Here is a 22,298-nt window from a genome sequence, read left to right as displayed (position 1 = left end):
TCCTAGGCTGCACTCAACCCCAAAGGGACAGAGGCCCGGTGCCTCTCATCTAAACGACATCACCTCTCTGGTGAAGCTGCAAGCTGCCCAAACAAGGCTGAGTTTTACAGACCAGAGTGGACAGATACACAAAAACATGAGACACTGGGGAAATCTGTTGGGGACCAAGGGCCCCTCAGAACACAAGTCCAGTTTTATACCAAGATGGTAGCTTGGGGAACGTTCAAGGTGGTGAATGGAATGAGAAGTCATTTTTGTTTTCTCCCAAGCAGGTCTTGGTCGCCTTTACCCTAGTGGGAGGATCACTGTGATTGGTCCAAGCACTGGAATGTTGTCTCCTGGGCTGGGGCTGGGCCCTGGGGACGTCACCTGCTTGAGGTTCCTGCTTCTGAATCACTGTGGATGGAAGAAGATTCAGAGGCATCCAGAGTCAGGCCTCCAGGGAGCAAGGAATGTGGAGGAAAAAGCATTTGGTCTTCTGTTGGGGGCGCTCCCCACTGTGGAAGCAGTGAAAAGGGAAGCTGGGTTTCCAAGGGGCAATGTGGCTTTCCTTTTATCCAGACCTCGAAGAGCCCAGAAGTCTCCTCTCTTGGAACCTGGACAGAGCTGGCAAGCCCCACCTGTCTGGTGCTTGATGCTACCAGAGAGTCCATGTGTCCCCAGTTATAATAGATGTCTCTAAACCACAGATCCAACCCACCCTAGTCACGGCCCAGGACAGGCTTCAGATGATGGGTCTAGAGATGAGAAATAGATGTGCATCAGTCACATGTTCCTGTAGATGAGTGTCCCAGTGTCTCGCCGGTCCAGCTCCCCAGGCAGAAGGAAATCAGTCGGGGCTCCTGAGCAGCAGCCCCTCTTTCTAGGAATGTCTTGCTGGCTAAGGGCAGGAAACGTGGATTGGGCCAGCAGGTGGCCTCACGTGTACAGGTGGGGAGAAGCCATCGGGCCTAGTGTCCGTGGGTTTGGTGCTGTGGCATCCCAGCACTGGATAGAGGTGGTCCGAGTGTAGATTATAGTGAGGGAGAGGGTAAAGATGGGCACAATTGATAAATAGGGGGTGTGATGAAGAGCTCTAGGGAGAACTGGGGGGCCCGAGCAATCCATTCCCCCAAAGACCCAGCCTAAAAGAGGGTGGAGTGCAAGGAAACTGGAGTGTTTAAGGAAGGTGCCTTGTCCTCTTTGCTGAGATTTTCAGCATTTTCCTCTGCCTAGGGTTGGTGACTTAAAAAACAGTGCCCCAGGTGCACTGTGTCTGGTGAGGCGACAGAAGCCTCCTGACCGAGAGCAGCCAACACTGAAAAAAAAAAATGCCACTCTGAAAAGGAGATGGACACGGCCTTCCACTGAGATGCCAAGGAGACTGGAGCATCTTCTCGGGAGTGGGGAGGTGGGGACCAGCAGTTTTGCCTGGTCCGAGAAGGCGTTCTGTATCCAGTGGCTTCAAGAGCCTAATATGCTGGGAGAGGAGCCCCCCCCCCATTTCAGAGGACCGGCATGCGTGAGGCAGGTTCCCAGTTGCCAGCGAGATGGTGTGCAGGGCTCCAGTGGTGTGGACTTGAAGGCAAATGGCCCTCAGACCCTCTGAGCCTGCCTTGTGCCTCCTGTCACCTCACGATCTTCCCCTCTCCTACCAGTTGAGGAAACCGACAGGTTCTGTGGGCTTCCCCAGGCCCCGATGCAGTGGGCAAGCCTCTGGCAGACTGCAGCCCAGGAGTCCTGTACCTCCTGATGCTGGACCTGGGGCCTGGCATTCTGGGATAGCCCATGGCTGGCAATCTCTGCTTCCGTGCCCCCTGCCCCCTGGTAGAAGCTCTTCGTGGTTTCCTGATGCCCAGCAGAGGTGTGCGGGGACAGTACCAAAGTCCTCTGGATTCCTGGGTGAAACTGAGATGTTGCCTGCTTTTTCCTGGGAACACCCTGGGGGGCTCATCTCAGTGTCCAGTGAAAGGGGATGTAGTTCTGATGCCAAGCAAAAGATTCACCCTGGTGAGCTCCACCTGCCCCTGTGGCACCCAGGACTCAGAGGCCAAGGATTCCAGGACCTTGTCTTTGGCACCATTTTCTTCTGATGCCTAGGTGCTCGGTTCAGGTTGACCCTCAGTCTCTGTGACGAGACAGGACCAAGGCCATGACACTGAAAAATGGATATGAGCTGGAGGTCATTGCAGGATGGCTAAGAACCTCTCTGGAGATGGGGGTGGGGAGGGCAGACCCAAGGGGCCACTCTAGGTCACTAACCATGGGCGTATGACACACTGGATTTCTGTCTCCAGAGGGCCACCTGTGGGAAGGGAAAGAGTTTCTTCCCTGGCCTTCTTCGACCCCAGGGAGATGAAGGAACGGAGGTGAGGAGCTCAGGGGTTGGGAAGGGCTAGGCTGGGCCATTAGCTGGGGCAAGTCGCCCCAGGGGCCCTAGTAAGCCTGGCCCGTTTCCACAGGGAGAAGTCCCAGCACGGCGGAGTGTTCCCCAAGCTTCATGCGGCGCTGTGTGGACAGGCTCACGTTTTTGGCCAGGTAATCAACAGCAGCTGGAAAGAGAGAGAAGCTTCTAGAAATTGAGGCTCTTTTTTCATTTCACCCTTCTGTCCACCTGTACATCCATCCACCATCCATCTTTCTGTCCTCCCATCCATCTTTCTGTCCTTCTATTCATTTGTGTACCCATTCATCTTGCCAATCTATTCATCCATTCTTACATTCTTCTGTCTACATGTCTATTCATCCATCCCTCTTTCCAACCATCCATCCATCCATCCATCCATCCACCCACCCATCCATCCATCCATCCATCCATCCATCCATCCATCCATCCATCCATCCAATCTTCTCTGTCTGTCTGGTTACCCATCAATTAATATCCACCCATTTCCATTCGTCCATTCTGTTCACTCATCCGTACACATATCCTTCCATCTATCCATCTCCCAACCTAGCCTTCTGCTCTTCCATCCATACTATTTCTCTATCCATTCTTCTATTTATTCCATCCTCTGGTCCATTTGTCCTTCTTTCCCTTATCCTCTGTTGGCTAGTTTTTATTGTCAACTTGACACAGCCTAGAATTACCTGAGAAGCGAGCCTCAGTGGAAGAATTGTCTAGATCAGGTTGGCTTGTGGGCGTGTCTGTGGGGAACTGTCTGGATTGCCAACTGATTATTAATCAACCCAGTCCATCGTGGGTGACACATTCCCTGGGCAAGGGGCCTTAAGCTGTATAAGAAAGAAGAACGGTAGCCAAAGGCAAGGAAGAAGGTGGCGTGGATGCATTTGTTTCTCTCTGCTTTTGACTGTGGTTATGATGTGACCAACTTCAAGTTCTTGCCTTAACTTCTCCATTATCCCAGACTATCACATGTTATTGTAAGTAAGATGAACCCCTTCCTTCCCTAAGTTGTTTTTGGCCAGGGTATTTGCCACAGCAACAGAACTAAAACTAAAACCCCTCCACCCTTCCCATCCCTCCTTCCTCCATTGATCTCTTCCCGGATCTCTTTTTCTCACCTCCTTTCCACCCACTCTACAGGCTACTCAAAGCTTATTGTTCTCCCAGCTCCTTTCTGACTCTGTGGGCAAGTACAGACACACATCCCAGTGTTCAGTGGAGAATTAAGCTCCCTTCCCACAAGCCCTCTGGATATCCAGGTCATGGGGAGGCTAGTGAACCCCGCTGAGTGAGTCCAGGCGGCACTGAGGATGAGGGTTCTTGACCTGTGCTGGACCCCGAGTGCTTCTCATGCATGAGGCCGAGCAGTGCCCTTGAACAAGAGCCAAAGTGGCTTTGCAAGTGAGCCAAGGGGGCCGTCGGGAGAAAGAGTGGGGGCTGACACCCACAGCCCATCAGCTCCAGTGAAGACAGGCTGGCATTGGTGGGGATGAGGTATGAACATGAGTGGGGGTGGGGGTGCCCTGAGACCAGTGGAACGAGTGTCTTCACAAGGTAATGCAGAGTATAGTATGACCGTTCATACAGAACAATGCCTATCCATGCCCATTTGACACACACACACACCACACGCAAGCAAGCACACACACACGTGTGAACCATGTGCACTTGTGAGCAGATGCACAAATGGAAACACCCTTGCACACGTAGGTCCCGTGAACATAAGAGGGAGACACAGGTGTCTGTCATATGCAGCTACAGCTGCCTGCCTGCATGTGGACCTGTCCTGATTGAAGCCCTAGAAGAAATCCGTCCTGACCAAGGCATGCGACAGGCATGTGGCTAAGCCTCCCAGGGTGCAGGATGCTGCCTTCTAGGCAGGGCCTTGAGACTGTCGCCGGTACACCCTATGGGACTCCCATGACACAGAGGACTCAGGGGACGATGGGAAGCTGTGCATGAAGCATTACAAGGCTCCCTCTGTCACCTGCCCTCTGGGCTCCCTGGAAACAGTATCTGTGCTTCCCCAAGCTTGGTACCCTTTGCATAAAGCAGGGTGGGACGGGTAAAACTGAGAGGTGATGGACACAGCCTGATGGTTAGGCCAGGGAGGCCAGAGGGACACTCTCAATAGCTGAGCTATGTCACACCGGGGGAGGGGGTGTAGATTCAAATGACCTGGATTTCAATTCCGTGACTGCCAACCTTGAGTGTGATCTGAGGCACACCACCTCAGCCTCAGTTTCCTTGTTGGCATCATGGGACATGGCATCTGGACCAAAATACTGCTGAGAAAGGTAGTAGACTCCACACACATAGCCTCCGACGGTAGAGCGTGGCACTTGTGAGTGCAGGCCCAGAATAAATGTGGCCTTTAATGGTGGTATGGAGGAGGGGTGGCCAAGGGTGGCCACATTCCTGGCCATGTGATTGTCAGCAAACTGTCTTCCCTTTTAGATCTATTTATCCATCTGCAAAGGGGTGGGGACGATGTTTTTAAACTGTCACAGAGGGCTCAGGACAAGATCCCAGACCCTAAAGCATGTCCTGGGTTCTCTTTGGATCTCGTCTGTGCCTCAGCTAGTCGGGCTCGAGCTGGGTAAATGGCGGAAGTCCTGTGATGAGTTCCAGGGCTGCCACTCACTCAGTCCCAGGCTCCTGGTTGGTAGAGCAGAGGCAGCTGTGGGCAGCGTGGGATTCCCAGCTCTAGCTTTGGGAAGACCCCGCAGCTCTGCCCATACTGTCATTTCTCCTTGGGTTCCAGGGTGCAGGGACCAGTAAGCCACCCTCTCAGAGGGGTGACAGGCACAGAAGGGATAGAACCAGAAGCTGCAAAGAGCTAGCCCTGTGCTGTTCTCCCCCAGCCCTGTACTCGGGATGCTTTCGGGTCTCATCCCAGCTCTACAAGCCAGGTAGCATGGCTGCCCCTTCTCCCAGTTCGACAGAGGTAGAGCCAAGCTCTTTGGGGACTGTAACTAAAATCAGCTGCTTTCTCCCATGTTTTCAAACCCAGGAAGCCTGGTGGCAGCTCCTTAGCCTTGGGCTTCATCAGCAGCTCCTGGAATCAACCCTGAGATAGGAGCATCCCTGAAAATGACCCTCTATGTGCATAGGGCTCTCAAGACTGAGATACTTTGCCCTCCCAGCCCCTCATCACTCACACTGTCTCATTTCCTTTTCAGTCAATGTCACGAACATACCAAGGGCACACATCACCTCCGGTGACCTTTCTGTTGTCACAGAAGGCGGTGGCCTACCTTGCCTCAGTCTATGCCATGCTGGGCTCTGGCACAACCTCATTAGTTATTGCTGCGATGGGCTTTGGGGTCTGTCCCTGGGGAGGGACAGCAGCAAAGGCAGAGTCCACACTTAGTTGGCTCTTACTGTGTACTAGCGAACATGAGTTCTGTGTCTCAGGCAGGACAGTTCCCACTTCCTACATGTGGAAACTGAAGCACAGACAGTTGCCAGTCCAGACTGACACTTCACGAGTGGCCTGCAGGAGCTTAAGTTGATACCCATGGAGCTGGGGAGATGGCTCCGTGGACAAAACTGCGTAGACGTGAAAACTGGACCCCTGGAACCTATGCAGAAAAGGTAGACCCCAATGCTGGGGAGACAGGCAGCTGGATCCCCCAGGGCTTGATGGACAGCCTGCCTGGTGGCCTGCTTGGTAAGTTCCAGGCCAGTGAGAGATGCTGTCTCAAAAACAAAACAGACAGTGTCTGAGGATGATGCCTGAGTCTGACCTCTGACCTCTATGAGCACAATTCCACACGCATGAACACACACATATAAATGCAGGAAAAATAATGAATTGTTCCTCTGGCACCTTTATCCACTCTATGCCTGCTCCCTGGTTGGCCTCCCCCAGCATACAGTAGGAGCTTTCCCAGAAACTTTCCTGCTGACCCTGGCAACTTCCAGAGCACCCAAGGGGCCAACTGTAGGGCTTGCTTGCCTCTTCCAAGGGTAGAGCAAAAGGGCTGGCGAGAAGGCAGGGAGGTGACATTCCTCATTAGGGACTCTGTCCCTCCGTGTTTCCCTTCTCCTGCCTCACACCCCGCCTGGGCTCTAAACATCTCCAATTACATTAATCAGGAGTTGGCAGGAGATGGGCCAGCAATGCCAACCCGTAAACAAATCTCAGCCATCAATGCCTCGTCAGCGAGCGGCCCCAGAGGAGGACCCTTCTAGACACAAATTCTTATTAGAGTTGTCAGATCTATTAAAATTCTTTTCACACTCCTGCGTTCTATCAGCGCCATCATTAGTGTGGCCCTGGCCTCTGGGAACACTGGGGCCATATTAATCTACCATGTGCCCCATCCCTGGCCTCCTGCCCCCACCCACCCCAGGGACTGCGAGAGATGGGCAGATGGATGGACGTGGCCAGAGCTGGAAAAGAAGGTGTGAAGGTGTCCCTGGGAAGGTGAGAGGCCCGAAGAGACGGGGGAGGGTTCTGCTGCACAGGAGTTAGGTCAGGTCCATGTTCCAAGGACACCTGAAAGTGGGGGCTGGGATGCAGACAAGGCTACCTCACCCATCAATACCTCATGCAGGTGATTTCTCTAGATGCCATTTCTGTAGCGAGCAGTGGGAATTACCAAGCATACGGCTCTGGGCGGCAGTGTAGCTAGGATGTCAACTCCATAGTAGATGCTCAACTAACTGTCACTTCTCCTCCCTTCCTGCACACGCACTTTGCACAGCTGTGCCTCGCCTCTGCAAACATGCTCAGTGGCACTCACCTACACGAGTCTGCACACTGGAGAGCAAGTGTGCACCAATCAATACCAAAGGTCTTGCGCGAGACTGGACCACCTGTGGTTTGAGGTTGGAAATCTGAGTCACAATCCCCTTGCTGTGGGACCTTGGGAACACTACTTACTTCTCTGAGCTGACCAAGCTGAGGACCCAGGAACTGTGAAAGCTATGTGAATAAGCACACATTTTGCACAGCGCTACAGGGGCTAAACTGAAGCATGGGACAAGAGGCAGCAGGTGGCAGGTGGGTCAGGACCAATACAAGGAAGTGTGTGTAGGATGTGTGACTTTCCAGGCTGATCAGGGAACCTGGCCTTGTGTGTGCTTGGGGATGTCGGCAGGTAGTTAATGGAAAGATGACATGCTCTTGGGCTGTTCCAGAATGTCAACAGAAAAGGAGATGGCATGACAGGAAACATCTGAGATGATCTGTCTGGTCCCAGACCCGTCCTGCAGGTGGGAAAGCTGAGGCTGGATGTGTATCTTGTCCTGGGGCACATGGCGGAAGAGGGGGCTCAGTGAGTGGGGTCTCGGTGGGGCTGGAGAAGATGGTCCAAGAGGAGTCCTTAGTGCTCCCTGCAGCAACAGAGGAGCAGGGAAAGGAGGGGAGGGGCGAGGAAGGAGAGGGAGGGCAACTGCCTCTCCTTTCTGGCCTCCTGGGCCCCTTCTCTTTTGATCCTCCTCCCCTACCACCCCCATACCGACTTTGGGGTTAATTTTATTTCCGAATTGGGCAGGCGCCCTGGAGCAGGGCAGGGGCTGCAGGCTCCGGGTGTGACTAACGCCTGCCTGGGGCCGGCCATGCTGCTGCTGCTACTCTCAAAAGTTTTATCAAGAGCATGTGTGTCGCGTGTTGGGCTGGGAACATGTGCTAGGTCAGGAGGTCAACCCAGGACCCATTGGAAAGGCTCTGTGCACATGGGTGCATCCTGTTCACAGATGGTCATGTAAATCTGCTTTCCACATGTGTATTCACACTCACAGTCCCACACATCCATAGTCACACATAAAACTGCATACACAATCATGCCCAGACACAGCATATACACATCCAGGCACAAATATAGCAACCATGCAAGCACCCAAGCATGCCTAATAATAGATGCCTTTATGCACATGCACACACCAAAATACATGATTGCACACAACAATGTTTATCTGCATACTCATTGTACACAAAGGATACACACATACGTCAATGCACACACACATATATAGACACACAAGCCCTTAAGAACCCACCTATGAAAATTTAAATGTGTGCATATTGCCACTAAATGCTGTCTGTCATATGTATGTGTGCCTGCGTGTGCTCATACATGCAAAACCATATACATGTACCAATGGGTACCCAGAATGGTCATTTGTATGTATTTGCATATAGTTAAAGATAAATGTAAACACGTATGTTCATCACAAATTTACACACTTATAGGCGACTCATGTATCTGCAAATATGGGGCCATTTTGCAGCTGCTGAATTATCCAAGTCACATCACTTGTACATAGCTGTGTACAGACACTTGGACTGTAACATACCTGTGATGCACACACACATGCACGCATGCACTTAGGCACATGGGAGGTGGAGGTCCACACAGCTGGCCCTCATTTAACCGTGGAGGCCAAGGCCATGTGATTGGAGTGGGCTGGGGGCCTCAGGAAGCAGAGGTCAGTGTGGCAGGGCCAGGCGGCAGCTGGAGGAGAGGATGCCCTCTGGCTGGAGGCCTCACCCTCTCCACACGCTCTCCTGATTAGTTTGACACCAGCAGGTGAGGCCTTTACTGGGAGGTGGCAGGAGGGCAGCTTTGTGACCTTTGGCTCCCCCATCCTGTCTGGGCTGGCCCTGCTGCTGGCCCTATCAGGTGGCAGCGAGAGGTTGTGGCCAAGCCCATCTTGCCCAGCTGTTTGCCTGAGGGTCCGCAGTCTCTACATCAAGGCAAGATGCCAAGGGAACAATGGCTGGAATGGGTATGTGAAACCTTGGAGCCCGGGGGAAGGGGAGTCATGTAGAAGACAGAGCTCTACACAAAGCTGTCCCCTCCATGCGTATGGGGAAGAGGGAATCAGATCCCCCACTGTATGGTCCCCACTTCATGCCATCGGCCACATGCAGCTAGCTGTCCTGCACTTGACCCTGGTGCAATGGGGAGCAGACTCTCGGATGTCAGTTTTATGTCATTCAAACTCTTTAATTCAGGCCAGTGTGGATGGACATCCTAGTGAGACCTTGTCTCAAAGTAAGAAGTAAATAGAGGACTGGGGATGTAGCCCAGTGGCGGTGCTCTTCTCTAGCTTGGGCAAGGTCCTAGGTTTGAGCCCCAGTATCACTAACAGATAGCAACAAAGTTTCAAAGGCAGTCTGAACAAAAGAAGATAGATTGTTTCCTTGGTAATCACGTGTTGACTTATGACACAGTGACCTGCTCTGGGTGTATCGGGTTAAATAAAATATGTTAATAAAAATGACCCTGCCCCGTTCTTCTTATATTTTAAAGTTTGGCCTTTAGAAAATGCAGGGGCGTTTGTGGCTCCCAGGAAGGAAGTGAAAGTCTTACTCAGAGGTGAGCAGGGTTGAACTGGTAGCTCAGAACATCTTAGGTACCTCTGCTTCCTTGAAGGGCCTCTGTTTTCCCTGTGAAAGGGCCATCTGGGCCTGTGCAGTGGCTCAAAGGGTGAAACACAACCTTGAGTTTGAGTCCCAGAACCTATGTAAAGGTGGACAGAGAGAAACAATCCCCCGAGTTTGTCCTCTGACCCCCCACTCAGGTCCATGCCTCCTCTCATATACATCACACACACACACACACACACACACACACACACACACACACACAATTAAAAAAATTGTAGGGGCTGGAGAGATGGGTCAGTGGTTAAGAGCACTGACTGGTCTTCCAGGGGACCCTGGTTCAATTCCCAGTACCCACATGGCAGCTCACAACTGTCTCTAACTCCAAGATCCAACACCCTCACGCAGATATACATACAGGCAAATCACCAATAAAATAAAACTAAATTTAAAAAAATAGCTTTGTTTTTGTTGTTGCTTGTTTTTTGAAACAGAGTTTCTTTGTGTAACAGTCCCGGCTGTCCTAGAACTCACACTGTAGACCAGGCTGGCCTTGAACTCACAGAGATCCACCTGCCTCTGCCCCCCAAGTGCTGGGATTAAAGGTGTGAGCCACCACTGCCTGGCTTATTTTAAGATTTAAATGAGTGATGGAGAGATGGCTCAGTGCTTAAGAGCACTGACTGCTCTTCCAGGTTAAGAGTACTGGCTGCTCTTGCCAAGGCCCTGGGCTCAGTTCCCAGCACCCGTAACATGGCTTACAAATATCTGTCACTCCAGTTCCAGGGGATCAGATGCCCTCTTCTGGCCACTGCACACTGCACACTGCATGCATGTGATACACAGATACACAGGCAGACAAAACATTCATACACATAAACTAAGATAATTTTAAATATTTTAAAAGAAAGAAACACCCTCCACCCTGGCCACCACCTTGCCTAGGAATAAGCCAGCCCACTGGAGATGGGCAACAGGGGACACTCACTTTGGCCATACTGGCCATACTGGTAGCCAGCCACAGGGTCCACACTGTAGCCAGTGGTGCTGTAGGTAGGCGGGCAGTAGGACTGGGACGTGGGCAAGCTGTCTCCTGGCTTGATGGAGTCGGCCCGCTGGCTGCAGCTGGCTGAGATGGAAGAAGCAGACTCCAGGCCTCCATGGAGCGGAGAGATGGAGAAGTCGGCCTGGGGCTGTGGAGGCACCGCGCTCGGGTTGCTGAGGATGCTCATCACCTGCAGGAGAGACAGGCAGTGCCAGAGGCTGGACCCCAGGGCACCCTCGCGAAAGGACGGGACCGAGAGGTCCAGGGCACACCTCAGCAGTATCACAGGCTTGTGTAGGAAACGGGCGCTGGTCTTCAGTGTTCTCCCTACCCAAATGTGGGCCCAAGGGACTGTTCCTTATCAAGAGCTCCAGGAGCAAGGCAGGCCCTTTGTCATTTCTCTGTCCCTTATGGCCTAGTTTGAGGGGGATACCCTCTGCCTTCTGCTGAATGAATGAATGAATGATCACATGCATGAATAAGTTCACTAACTGGATAAGGGTATCCTGGACTTATTGGCTGAACGAGTGAATGAATGAGGGACGGGTGCTTACTAAACAAGAGGCACTCTGAGCCTATCAGCTGAATGAATGAGCCAGTGGCTAAATGTATGAATGATATACTAACTTCACAAAGGGGCATCCTGAACCTACCAGCTACATGAGTGAAGAGATGAATGAATGCATAAATGAATGGGTGTATATGTCTATGAACTAACAAACACGCTAACCACACAAGGTTTGTCTATCAGTTGGATGAATGAATGAATGAATGAATGAAGGGTGAATGGGCACCAACTAGACAAAGGGTAGTCTGGGTCAATCATCTAAGTGCCTGACTGACTGACTGAGTGAATGGAAGAACGGATACATGCACACATGCACGAGAGATAAATTTACTAACGAGGTAAAAGGCACCATGGGGCTATCAGCTGAAGGGGTGAATAAATGAATGTATGCATGAAGGAACAAATGCATTCACTAGATAATGGACACCCTAGGCCCATTAGCTGAAGGGATGAATGAATGAATGAATGAATGAGCAAATGCACTCACTAGATAATGGACACCCTAAGCCTATCAGGGGTGAATGAATGGTGGAATTGTGCCTGAGTTGCTGAGTGCATTCCTAAGTCTCCTACTAGATGATCATGTCTCTCTCATCAGTCAGGGAGCTTCCCTCTGATAATTAGTTGACTGTGCCTCCCCCATCGGCCTGGGATGCCCATCTTCACACACACTGAAGTGAGGCTGGTTCTCCTGGCTTCATGACCCTCACACATTTGTCATGCTGACTGTAACATTCTCGACTCTGGACTTTGAGCTCCTACCTCTACTATACCAAAGCACAAAACCCGTGCTTTTATTTTATTTGTTTAATATTTTATTTTATTTGTTCACGTGTGTGTGTCTGTGTGGTGTGTGTGTGTGTGTGTGTGTGTGTGTGTGTGTGTGTGTGTTGGGGGGTGCATGTCATAGCATACATGTGGAGATCAGAAGACAACCTAAGGAGATCACCATGCGGGTCCTGGGGATCGAACTCGGGTCATCAGGCTTGGCAGCCTTTAACCCTCTGACCCATCTCTGCTGTCTCTGGCCTTCACCCATGAGCCTGCATGGCCTGGTTCAGCAATAGGACCCCCTCCCCCCAAGACTGATCTCTAGGAACTCAGCCTGAAGAATGGATGTTGGGCACTGGGGCACTCACTGAGTCATTCAACAGATACTGGTAATAAGTCTAGCCTTGTGCCCTAGGTTGAAGGCCATGGAACTTCAGAGTCCTGGGCCTTGCCCACTGAAGCAGAAGAATGGATCCAAATGGTCTGGGCAATAAGCAAAGATCCTCACAGCACAGAACGTTGAGGGGTTTGATAGAGATAGCTTTGGCTATGACCTCTTCACCTGTCTCTAAGGATGAGACTAGCTGCCAGTCCAAGAAAAGTTGAAGCCAGACCCCTCTGAGGACATCTGTCTCCCCATGACTTGTCCTGCACAGGATGAGGCAGAAGAACAGGTCAAGGGCAGACACACAGGTTTTTCAAGCCCTGGATGGAGGCAGGGCTCTCATACTTAACAGCTGTGTAACTGAGGGGGGTGTAGGCAGCCCGGAAATCCCATGTCTCCTAAAGTCCCCTGGAAAGGGATTGTGAGGGTGGCTGGGAGGCTGAAGGGAGCTCTGCCCGGGACACGCTCTGCCTTGAACCTGGCTAAGAGCCCGAGAAACAGGGTCCTGTTCTCACAGGCCTCCTCCGCTGCCCCTCCCTTCACACCTCTTCCTAGTCAGTCACCTGCATGACAGTCCCCGATCTGGAACACTATGGAGACATATGGGACAGAGCTAAGAACCCATTTCTCAGGCAAAAGCAAGCGGGGGCGGGGGGATCCACAGAGAGCTATGCCTCCACCAGATCTCACACCCAGCCAGGGAGCCAGCAGGCTAGGGCCTGGTTTATGGCTCAGATCACCTCCCACAGATTCCCAAGTTGTCCCATCCAAGGCCCTTTGGAGGGCATCACCCCATGGCTGTGGATGTAGTTATCTGGTTTGGGGGAACCAGTAGAAGAGTAGAAGCACCTCTTTTGGTGCCCAGACTTTGTGAACCGGGTACCTGACCCTAAGCAGAGCCAGGAGGAGGGGATAGCAGCTGTCCACAGGCTTTGCTGGTGGGATCTTTAGGCTGGGTGGAACCGTGTGGACCCCTTCAAGAAGGCAAAGATATTCTGAGTCTTTGGGGAGGTGTGAAAGGGATGTGTGAAACTGTGTGGGACGCACCTGGACCACTTTGAGTTGTCTGCAAAGCTCGCAGGCTCGCGCCCTGCCTCTGACATCTCTGGCAGAGCAGGATCAATAGCAGGGTGCTGGGTTTGGAGGGTGGGACGACAGCCAAACCCTGACCTGGGTCTGTGGTGGTTCAGATCCTCAAGGCTGGGAAACCTGCTGGGGGGCACGTACAGGGATTCCAGGGTGAACTCAGGACTCAAACTGATCCGGGCCTGGGAGACTCCACTCCATTCTCAGCTGTGTTTGATTCCTAATCAAGACCGCATTTCTCCACTTAAATGATGACACTGTCACTCATCCTGTCTCCTACAAACAGAGCTCACTACCCCTTATAGGGAGCCTGGGCTGCAGGAATAGACTCAGCGGCCCCTTCCATTCTTTCAGAACACACATCAGGGTGGGAGGATCCTGGAGGAGGTTGGGGCTCAGCTCGTCTCTAATCCTGCCCTTTACCATCAGCTCAGAAAAGATGTGGGGGAAGTAGAAAGGAGAAGGGTGGGTAGGGAGAAGAGGCAGTACTCCACAGACCCCATGCATGCACATTCTCTATGACAGACACCCACACACGTGGTGGCCAGACCTGACGGGGTCATTCAAGAACTAGCAGGGGCTGCAGCAAGGGTTACTTTCTCTGCTACGCCTTTTTCTGCTAGTCCAGTTTCTCAGGCCCCTCTGCGATCCCACGTTGTTGTATTCTCCAAAGCCAAGAACGTTCATGCACTCATTTGTTATTCAGCAAATGTGTCACGGAAGGCTGCGATGAGCACAAAGTACGTGCTCTCAACTGCTTCGCGGCTCCAGCGTGTGCTGTGCATCTGCAGCCAACAGTGAGCTCAGAGGGCTCGCTGAATCCACACACAGGGCTCTAATAGTTACTGAGAATTTATCATGCACCTGACCCTAAGCCAATCACTAGGACATCCCAAAGGATAATCCCAACTCCCTCTTGAAGCTGTCAGTTTAATGAAGGATGCTGGCAGCAAAGAAGTAGACAGATACAAAGTATAATCTGGAATACTGGAGACCACTATGGATGAAACCCTGAAGGGCATTGGGTGGCAGAGCAAGGGAGGCAGAGGGGTGGGGGAAGAGGGGTGGGAGCCGGGTTAGGGAAGACCTGGCTCAAGGGTTCATATCCATCAAGTCCGAAAGAACCAGTCACTTCAAGATGTGCTCAGCAGAAGGCATTACAAGATATGCTCAGCAGAGGGCTTTCCAGATAGGGGAATCTACAAATGCGAATGACCCAAGGTGAGAACACACCCAATAAGCTTAAGAAACAGCCAGAAGGTCAACATCAAGGGGGTTGGGGAGATGGCTGAGGACTCTTGCAGAGGACTCAAGTTTGATTCCCAGAACGCATATCAGGCAGCTCACTGTAAGTACAGCTTTAAGTACAGCTCCAGGGACTGTAGCGCCCTCTTCTGGTATCCTTGGGTACCTGCATGTACATGTTGCACATAGACTCACAAAGGCACACACACACACACACCACACATAAAATGGAAAGTAATGAACTCCGTTTTAAAAATACTTTAAGTGGAGCATGATTCTGGATGCTCAGCACTTGGGTGGCAGAGGTAGGTGGAGCTCTGAGAGTTCAGAGTCAGCCTGGTTACATAGTGAGTTCCAGAACAGCCAGGGCTACACGGTGAGGAGACCTGGGAGCTATGAGGCCTCCTGCAGCCCTTTGTAGGAAGGGGTTTGTGTGGTGCCCAGTGGCTCCGAAGGCCTTGGACCCTGCCGGTTAACAGACAGCTCGGCCCAGGGAGCTTTTCCTATAATGGGATTTGCTCAATGGGATTTGGCCTGGAACATCAAATCAAATCCACATCTGGGGTAGGTGTGAATGGTGGCTCCGAGTCCCTGGAGGCCTGTGGATCAAATGGTTTCCATTTCATATGCCCGAGAGCCCCTTTCCAGCAAACAGACAGGGCAAAACCTAAGAGAACCGGGCAGCTACCATGGAGGAGAGGCTTCAGCCAGGGTGGTACCAAGTCATGGCTGCAAATGGTCTCAAGCAAATGGGTTTTCTACCCCTAATCTGTAAATGGGGAAACTGAGGCACCAGGGAATGAATTTCATACAGCTGGTTAGTGGCCACTCCAGGGTCTATGCCTGGGGTTCAGTCTCTCAGGTGGTGCTCCTACTAGGTTTTGGGGTCTTCCCAGCACTGAGGGTGCAGAGCCCTGGGGACCTCTGCAGGAAGTCTCTCTGTCACAGAAGCAGGAAGCATCTTGCCCACAGTGGGGCCCAGCGGAGGTCTGGGCCTGCACACTTTTGAACTTGAGGAAGTACTGGTCTCATGCGGTAATGTACACCCCCTCAGGAATGCTGAGGCCTCTCCCGGGTGGGGTTTGCTTTATCTTGGTGACCTTGCTTTCACTAATGTATTACTTCTTGGTAAGGTACCGTTACTAACTCAAAATCAATACTGACCTCCACATCTGTAAGGTTTTATCTGAAGGCAAATCTCGGGGCTGTCCGTCAGCCTGACTGACAGCCTTACCTTCCTTTCTCTTCCTTTCTTCCCCCTTCACCACCAACCCCCTCACTTCGCGTGTGCACTCACCCCCACCCCCCCTTCCCCAAATCAGTCCCAGCCCAGACCTGGCTAAATCAATAAGGGGCCAGCCTCACCCACCCCCTTCCGCCCCTGGGGAGAGGCCTGCTTCTTTCAGGGGTGCCCCTCCTTCCACAGCCTCTGCTCTGCAGCCCCTCCTCTGTGGACGCCCCGACGCGCTCCCCTACTTTAAAAGGGGATGGTAGAATGTAATTAATTCCCTCCGTTCCTGAGCTGGCCCGAGGGCCTGGGGACCGAAGAGCCTGAGCTTGGAGCTCTGCACCCTCTGTGATAACCCAGCATGGCTTGGGGAGCAGAGTTGAAATTAGAGGTGTCATAGCTAAACCAGGGCTGTGTGGTAGGTAGGCTCTGGGTGGTGGGGAGAGGGAGGAGATGGGCCCAGGACTGAGAAGGTGATGGGAGGGTTACCATTAGGTCAAAGAACCCCACCCCAACCCACCCCTGCCCCGGTGACCAGCTGCAGGTTGGAGACTGTTCCTTCTCAGAGGCCCTGAGCGCTACAGTTCTTTCCCCGAGGGCTCTGGACCAGCTGAAGGCAGAAAGGCTGGGGATCTTCCTGGAGATTGGAAGGTGTTTCACCGTAGCCCAGGCTAGCCTCGAACACTCAACTGTCCTACCAGATCCAGTTTCATATAGTCCAAAGCTGCCCCAGAACTCCTTGTGCAGCTAAAAGTAACCGTGAATTGCAGAGCCCTGGGCTTACAAACAGGCACTCCTATGCCTGGCTTTGGGAACAGGGTCTTTTAGTTTAGACACTTGAGACCACGTCGCTGAGCCCACTCTGCCCCCACCCTGACCCTCACACTTTCTTCCCCCACTCCTCCTGCTGCAAGCTCTTTAATCTACTAGGCCTTGGTCTTCTCATCTCTGTGATGGGAATAACGTGGAACTCAGCTGCCTAGAGTGTTAATGTGAAGAGGATGCAGTGAGGATGTCCTAGCATCTAATCAGCCTGGCTGTCCTCCCTCCCTGCTGATTCTGCTAAAACCTGGGTTAGAGGGGAGGAACAAGAAGGGGCCCTGGGACCCCCTGAGATGGAAATGAACCTTAGAGAGTACAGCCACCTAGGTGAGTATGTCCTTTTTCGCGGTGTCTTTATGTTTTTGGAGGAAGCTTGGCTCTGCTTTGGGATGGGTCCGTCCTAGCTAGTAGCTGGCTGCAGTCTCCAAAAGGGAGCAGGTGCAGGACACTTCAGCAAGCCACACCCCCTCAGGCACGATGGTACTCATCATTAGAGAGGAGGTGGCTGGGAGGATTTGGGGTAAGTCTATGAGGTTTCCTAGACTTGGGCTGCTGGGACACTCACATTTTGGTATAGGCACATATAGCCACACAGATGGGGTAACTTTCTTCTGATTCCCAAGCAGGTTTTCCTGCTTTACCATCAAGGACACCCTTTTACCTCTGCAGGCAAATTTTAGTAAAGGGCTTACTGCCACCACCCCCCCCCCCCACTCCTACTGCCACCGTCAGACTGTTCCTTCTTAGAGGCCCTGAGCACTACAGTTCTTTCCCCTTTGGTCATAAAGGACTCTCTGATGTGGCACACAAAATACTGATCCTCCAGCCTTGGGTCCAGCTCCATCCCTGGCTCACCCTCTTGCTAAACACATCACTGTGACTTCTGAAAGTAGCCAGGCCAGAGTGGGGACATACAGGTGACAGCCTGTTCCATTGCCAGGAATGGAAGACAGGGTTTGCTGGGGCTGTGCAAAAATGTCTCAAAGGACCAGGGACTAAGCCAGGCTGGGATTAGCTAGGGGTAGCCCTGGGTCCAGGTGCACTCCATCAGGGTGGACTGAGCAGGGAAGGGGAACAGAACTACTGTTCAGTCTCCATCTTGCCACTTCGCTGTTCACCATCACCTGCCTGGATCCTGGGAATATTGTTTAATATCTCCAGGTGACTCCAATGGGTACCGAACGCCTACAAGTCATCTCTGTGCTTGTTACACAGGTAGCCTCAAAACAAAAAACACTTGAGCAAAGACATGGAGTATACACAATACACACACACACACAAATGCACATGTGCATGCATACATATGCACATACACAAATATGCACACATACACTCATGTATGCAGATATGTTATGCCATGAGTCATCCACATACTGCACAGAGGCAAACTGATCCACACTTAACTCCCACATACCACAGCCTCTCACCTCCACATTCTCCAGTGCCGATCTATGCATCTATATCCCCTCCTCCAATCTCAATACATGCAAGCATGCACATAGACACACAGATACACACATAGACACACACAGACACACACACATATTCCCCCCCCTGCTGGTCCCCTGCCTGTCTCCAGCTGGGATTAGAGCAATCGAGAAATCCTCCACCCAGGCAGCCAGCTACCACTGCTCCCCTCTCCCTCTCCCGACTCTCAATTCTCTGCTAAGAGGATCTATGCCCCCCACGCCCCCTGTGGACTTCAGTAATGGGCTTCGGGTGCTGACTCGGAACTTCCAAACAAGATTTCTCCCAGGTCTCCCAGGCCCTACCAGCATATAGGGGCTACACCCCATCCCCCATTTCACATGGAAGCCCCACTCTTGCCTCCCTCCAGCCTCCAGAGAGTGCTTCAATTGCTGAAGCATAGAATCCTCCAGTTCTCAGAGCCTATCCCTGTCAAGCCCATGGCCTACTCTGAGGCAGTTACCCTACTCAGTAGATGAGGAAATTGAGGCTCTGGGGCTTTCCTGGAGTCATCTAAGGGGCAAATAGTAGTGAGATCCTGAGCCCTGGCTTTCAGTGCTATGCTCTCATCTTCCCTTGTGCTGAGGTATGCCCTACCAATCAGCTCAGCAGCTCAGTATGGTGTGTACTCCATATGTATGGGTCACATGTGTGCATGGGAGTACTGAGTGCACATTGCTGTTAGGTGTTCATAAGCACGATTGCTGTGTGTATGTGTGTATACGTGGGAATACCATATAGAGGATTTTTGTCTGCATGCGGACATGGGTGTGAATATCACATGTGTGTGAGGGCTATGTGTGCACACACATGCATATGGAAGGACTGAGTGCATGTTCTCTTAGCTGTTAAATGTGCGTGCATGAGCATCAGATGTGCATGTATGTGCACAAGGTACTATCGTATTCAAGAGGTGTGTGCACAGGGGAGTATTATACATTCCTAGGAGAATCTTTTTGTGTTTGTGTACATTTGTACACATTTGTGCACACGGCACATGGTACTACTTATCTGCGTGTACATGGATATATTGTTTGTGCACGTGTGAGTACACCTGTAAGTTTGGTGTATGTGTGCAAAGCAAGGGTTGCAGGCAAGGTCCCCTGGAGTGAGGAGGAAGGGGAAAAGGGCTCTCCCTCTGGGATCATCAGAAGGGATCCAGGGGGAGACTTTGGAAGGCCCTCCTGGAATCCAAAGGGACTGGAAGGAGGCCCAGCAAGGAGAGCCTGTTGCCTCATTGGCTGGAGCCTCACCTCACAGAGACAGCCCTCAGCTCTCCTGTGGTCCCACACTCTTCCCAGGCTCAGGCTGATGTTGACCCTATGTGCTGCTGTGCATATGACAAACTCACTCACACGTCCACAGCACACACCCATACACACAAACACCTCAACACCTATGCATTCTATCGGGGCCATGTACCATCGCTCTGGATGGGCAGGAACTGCTTGGGAACAGACTGGGTGCCTGGCCCTCAGTAGGTGTCCAACAAACATTGGCTGAACTGAGCAAGTTCAGGAGGAAAACAAGGACTGGAGGTTTCTTTCTCTCTAGCCCAGGCCTGGCGTGTATCTGGCTCGCTTAAATGAAAAGCAAAAGGGGCAGGTTTAGTGGTGTGCTTATGCCTCCCAATCCTGAAGATTCTCTAAGGACCCCTCCCTATCGCACAGAGCTAGGAGGTAGGACAGGAGGTGTGGACGGGATGACCTCTTGCTGGAGATCAAGAACATCTAGATATCTGGTATTTGGTTGACAAAGTGCCACTCTCCCGATATCTGGAGACATGGTGGAGGTTTCAGCCATCCCTCCCTGGGCAGATCCTTAGGCTGGCCTAGGTTGGGGGTGTCCACGTGGGGTGGGGGGTGGGTAAAGAAGGATAAGATGGAAAAGCATCTCTGATAGCTGGATAAACACGGCCAGGGGATTAGAGCGACCGCCAGGAGCAGTGGCAGAGGGGTTGGGAAGGAAGGGACCAGCCGATCACTGGGAAAGATATGACTATTTAAAGATAATGATTGCATAAATTTAATTAGCGGAGTTTCACGCGGCAAATGGCCGTTTTGTAATTAATGTAGCCGGCCTTACTAAGCATGAAAGATCCCATCGCTCTCCCCTCCCTCGCCTGCCCCCCCCTCCTCTGCTGCCCCTAATGAAAGACAGAGAGCAAGTGACAGAAACAGTTTGTCAGCGGCTCCAGGTGTCAGAGGCCTAATTGGCCAAGCTGAGGGGGAGGAGGAGGCAGAGGGGTGAAGGAGAGGGAAGCAGGAGGGGTCCTCAGTTCCCCCCCCCCCGGTGTGTGTGTGTGTGTGTGTGTGTGTGTGTGTGTGTGGTGTCCCCTTCATAATTGTCAGAGATGAGACTGTAGATTGGTGGTGGCAGGGACTGAGTGGTGGCAGTGAGGCCTCATTAGTATCTGGGCAGACAAGCTGGCATGCATCACAGTGTGTTAGGGACCCACAGCCATGATGGTTCAGGCCTGCTGCTCGCCCAGAGTGCCAGTTCCCCACAGCAGGGTAAAAGGACCCATGGGTCTCAGTTTCTTCTATTTGGCCCCTGAAACTGACAGGCCCACATTGCTAGATACCTACTGTGTGCAGGTAGCCACTCCTTCCCACCTACTATGTGTGGGCAGCCATTCTTTTCCGCCAATCAGAAAGATACCAGGTCAGAGACGCGCACTTCAATGTTTCTGAAGTGGGGCTGTCCCTCCACCCAGCAGGCATCTTCGAATGAGCAGGCTGTCATGATGTGGCCGCATGAAGCCTTGGTCAGCTCAAGGAGGAGCCAGCATACACCCCACGGCCTTGACCCTGTGAAGTGTGGGCCTAATGAAACACAGCTGTTTAGGGGTTGGAGCAACATCTCAGCCGTTAAAGCCCTGGCTGTTCGTTCCCAGCACCTACACCAGGTAGCTCAGAACCACCTGTAAATATAACTCCAGGGGATCTGGTGCCCTCTCTGGCTTTCACCATGCCTATACACACCTGCGTAGACAGACACACACACACCACACAGACACACACACACACACACACACACTAAAAGGAAACAGAGGCTTACCGAGATCAGTATGCTTAGTTCCTTGTGGGGCTGGGATTGGAACCCCTAAGGTACACTGAAAGCCAACCCCATTCCTAACACCTACTGGAGGGAGGCAGTGTGGGGCCAGCCCAGATCCTGTTCCTACTTCACAGTGACTGAGATGCCTCACAGGATACAGAGCAAACTCTTCTTGTGACATCCCTCCAGCCACCTGTCCCCAGGGCCCCTCAGCATTTCTTTCCTTCCCTGTGTGTGTGCACATATGCACTGGTACACATGGGAGTGGAGGCCAGGTGACAACAACCTTTTATGTTCCTCTTCTGTGACCCCCCCACCGTGGATTTATTATTTATTTGTTTGTTTGTTTGTTTGTTTGTTTGTTTGAGGCAGGGTCTCTCACTGACCTGGAGCTAACCTGACCCTCCTGTCTCTACCTCCCGACACTCAGATTACAGGTGCTCACCACCTTACCAGGCTTTTGATACGGGTTCTGAGGGTCAAACTCAGGTCGCTTCCTTTCCCCTAATGTCTTACAACTTCCCTGTTGCCCCACCTCCCTCACCCATTCTTGTTGGCTGACCAGATGGTGAGGCAGAGAATGAGTGGCCACATCCATCTTAGGCTGTATCCGTGAGACCGAGACCATGTGCAACCTGCCTCTCTGACAGTGGCCCTTAAGGTCCTTATCATTCTTTCTGTTGCAATCTGCTACCCTCAAACCCACGGCCCATGCCCTCAGCAAGCCTGCCCTTGCCCACCAGTTTTGTCTGTGGAAGGCAGGGCAGGGAGGCCCTGACTCGTAGAACTGTAGCAGGGTGGGGAGCAACCACCCTCTCCCAGACCAAATTCAATTTCAGAGCTTAATGGGCTTGCAGAAGAGCCCAGTGAACTCTCTGACGCAGCTCCTTGCCGGC

The 22,298-nt window shown here is 52.2% G+C and overlaps 1 protein-coding gene across 1 annotated transcript in view; it reads right to left on the bottom strand.

The window, feature by feature from the left end:
- Positions 1–2,415: 2,415 nt before the first annotated feature.
- Positions 2,416–22,298, bottom strand: part of Pax7 (paired box 7) — a 91,089-nt gene continuing 71,206 nt past the window's right edge. The window contains 2 exon segments of the mRNA XM_042055344.1: positions 2,416–2,531; positions 10,714–10,960. Coding sequence (XP_041911278.1) covers positions 2,416–2,531; positions 10,714–10,960 — 363 coding nt within the window.

Source organism: Arvicola amphibius, chromosome 6, assembly GCF_903992535.2.
Source record: "Arvicola amphibius chromosome 6, mArvAmp1.2, whole genome shotgun sequence".
NCBI classification, from domain to species: domain Eukaryota; kingdom Metazoa; phylum Chordata; class Mammalia; order Rodentia; family Cricetidae; genus Arvicola; species Arvicola amphibius.
Note: the sequence above shows the minus strand (reverse complement) of the source record. Positions and strands in the feature narration are given on the sequence as shown.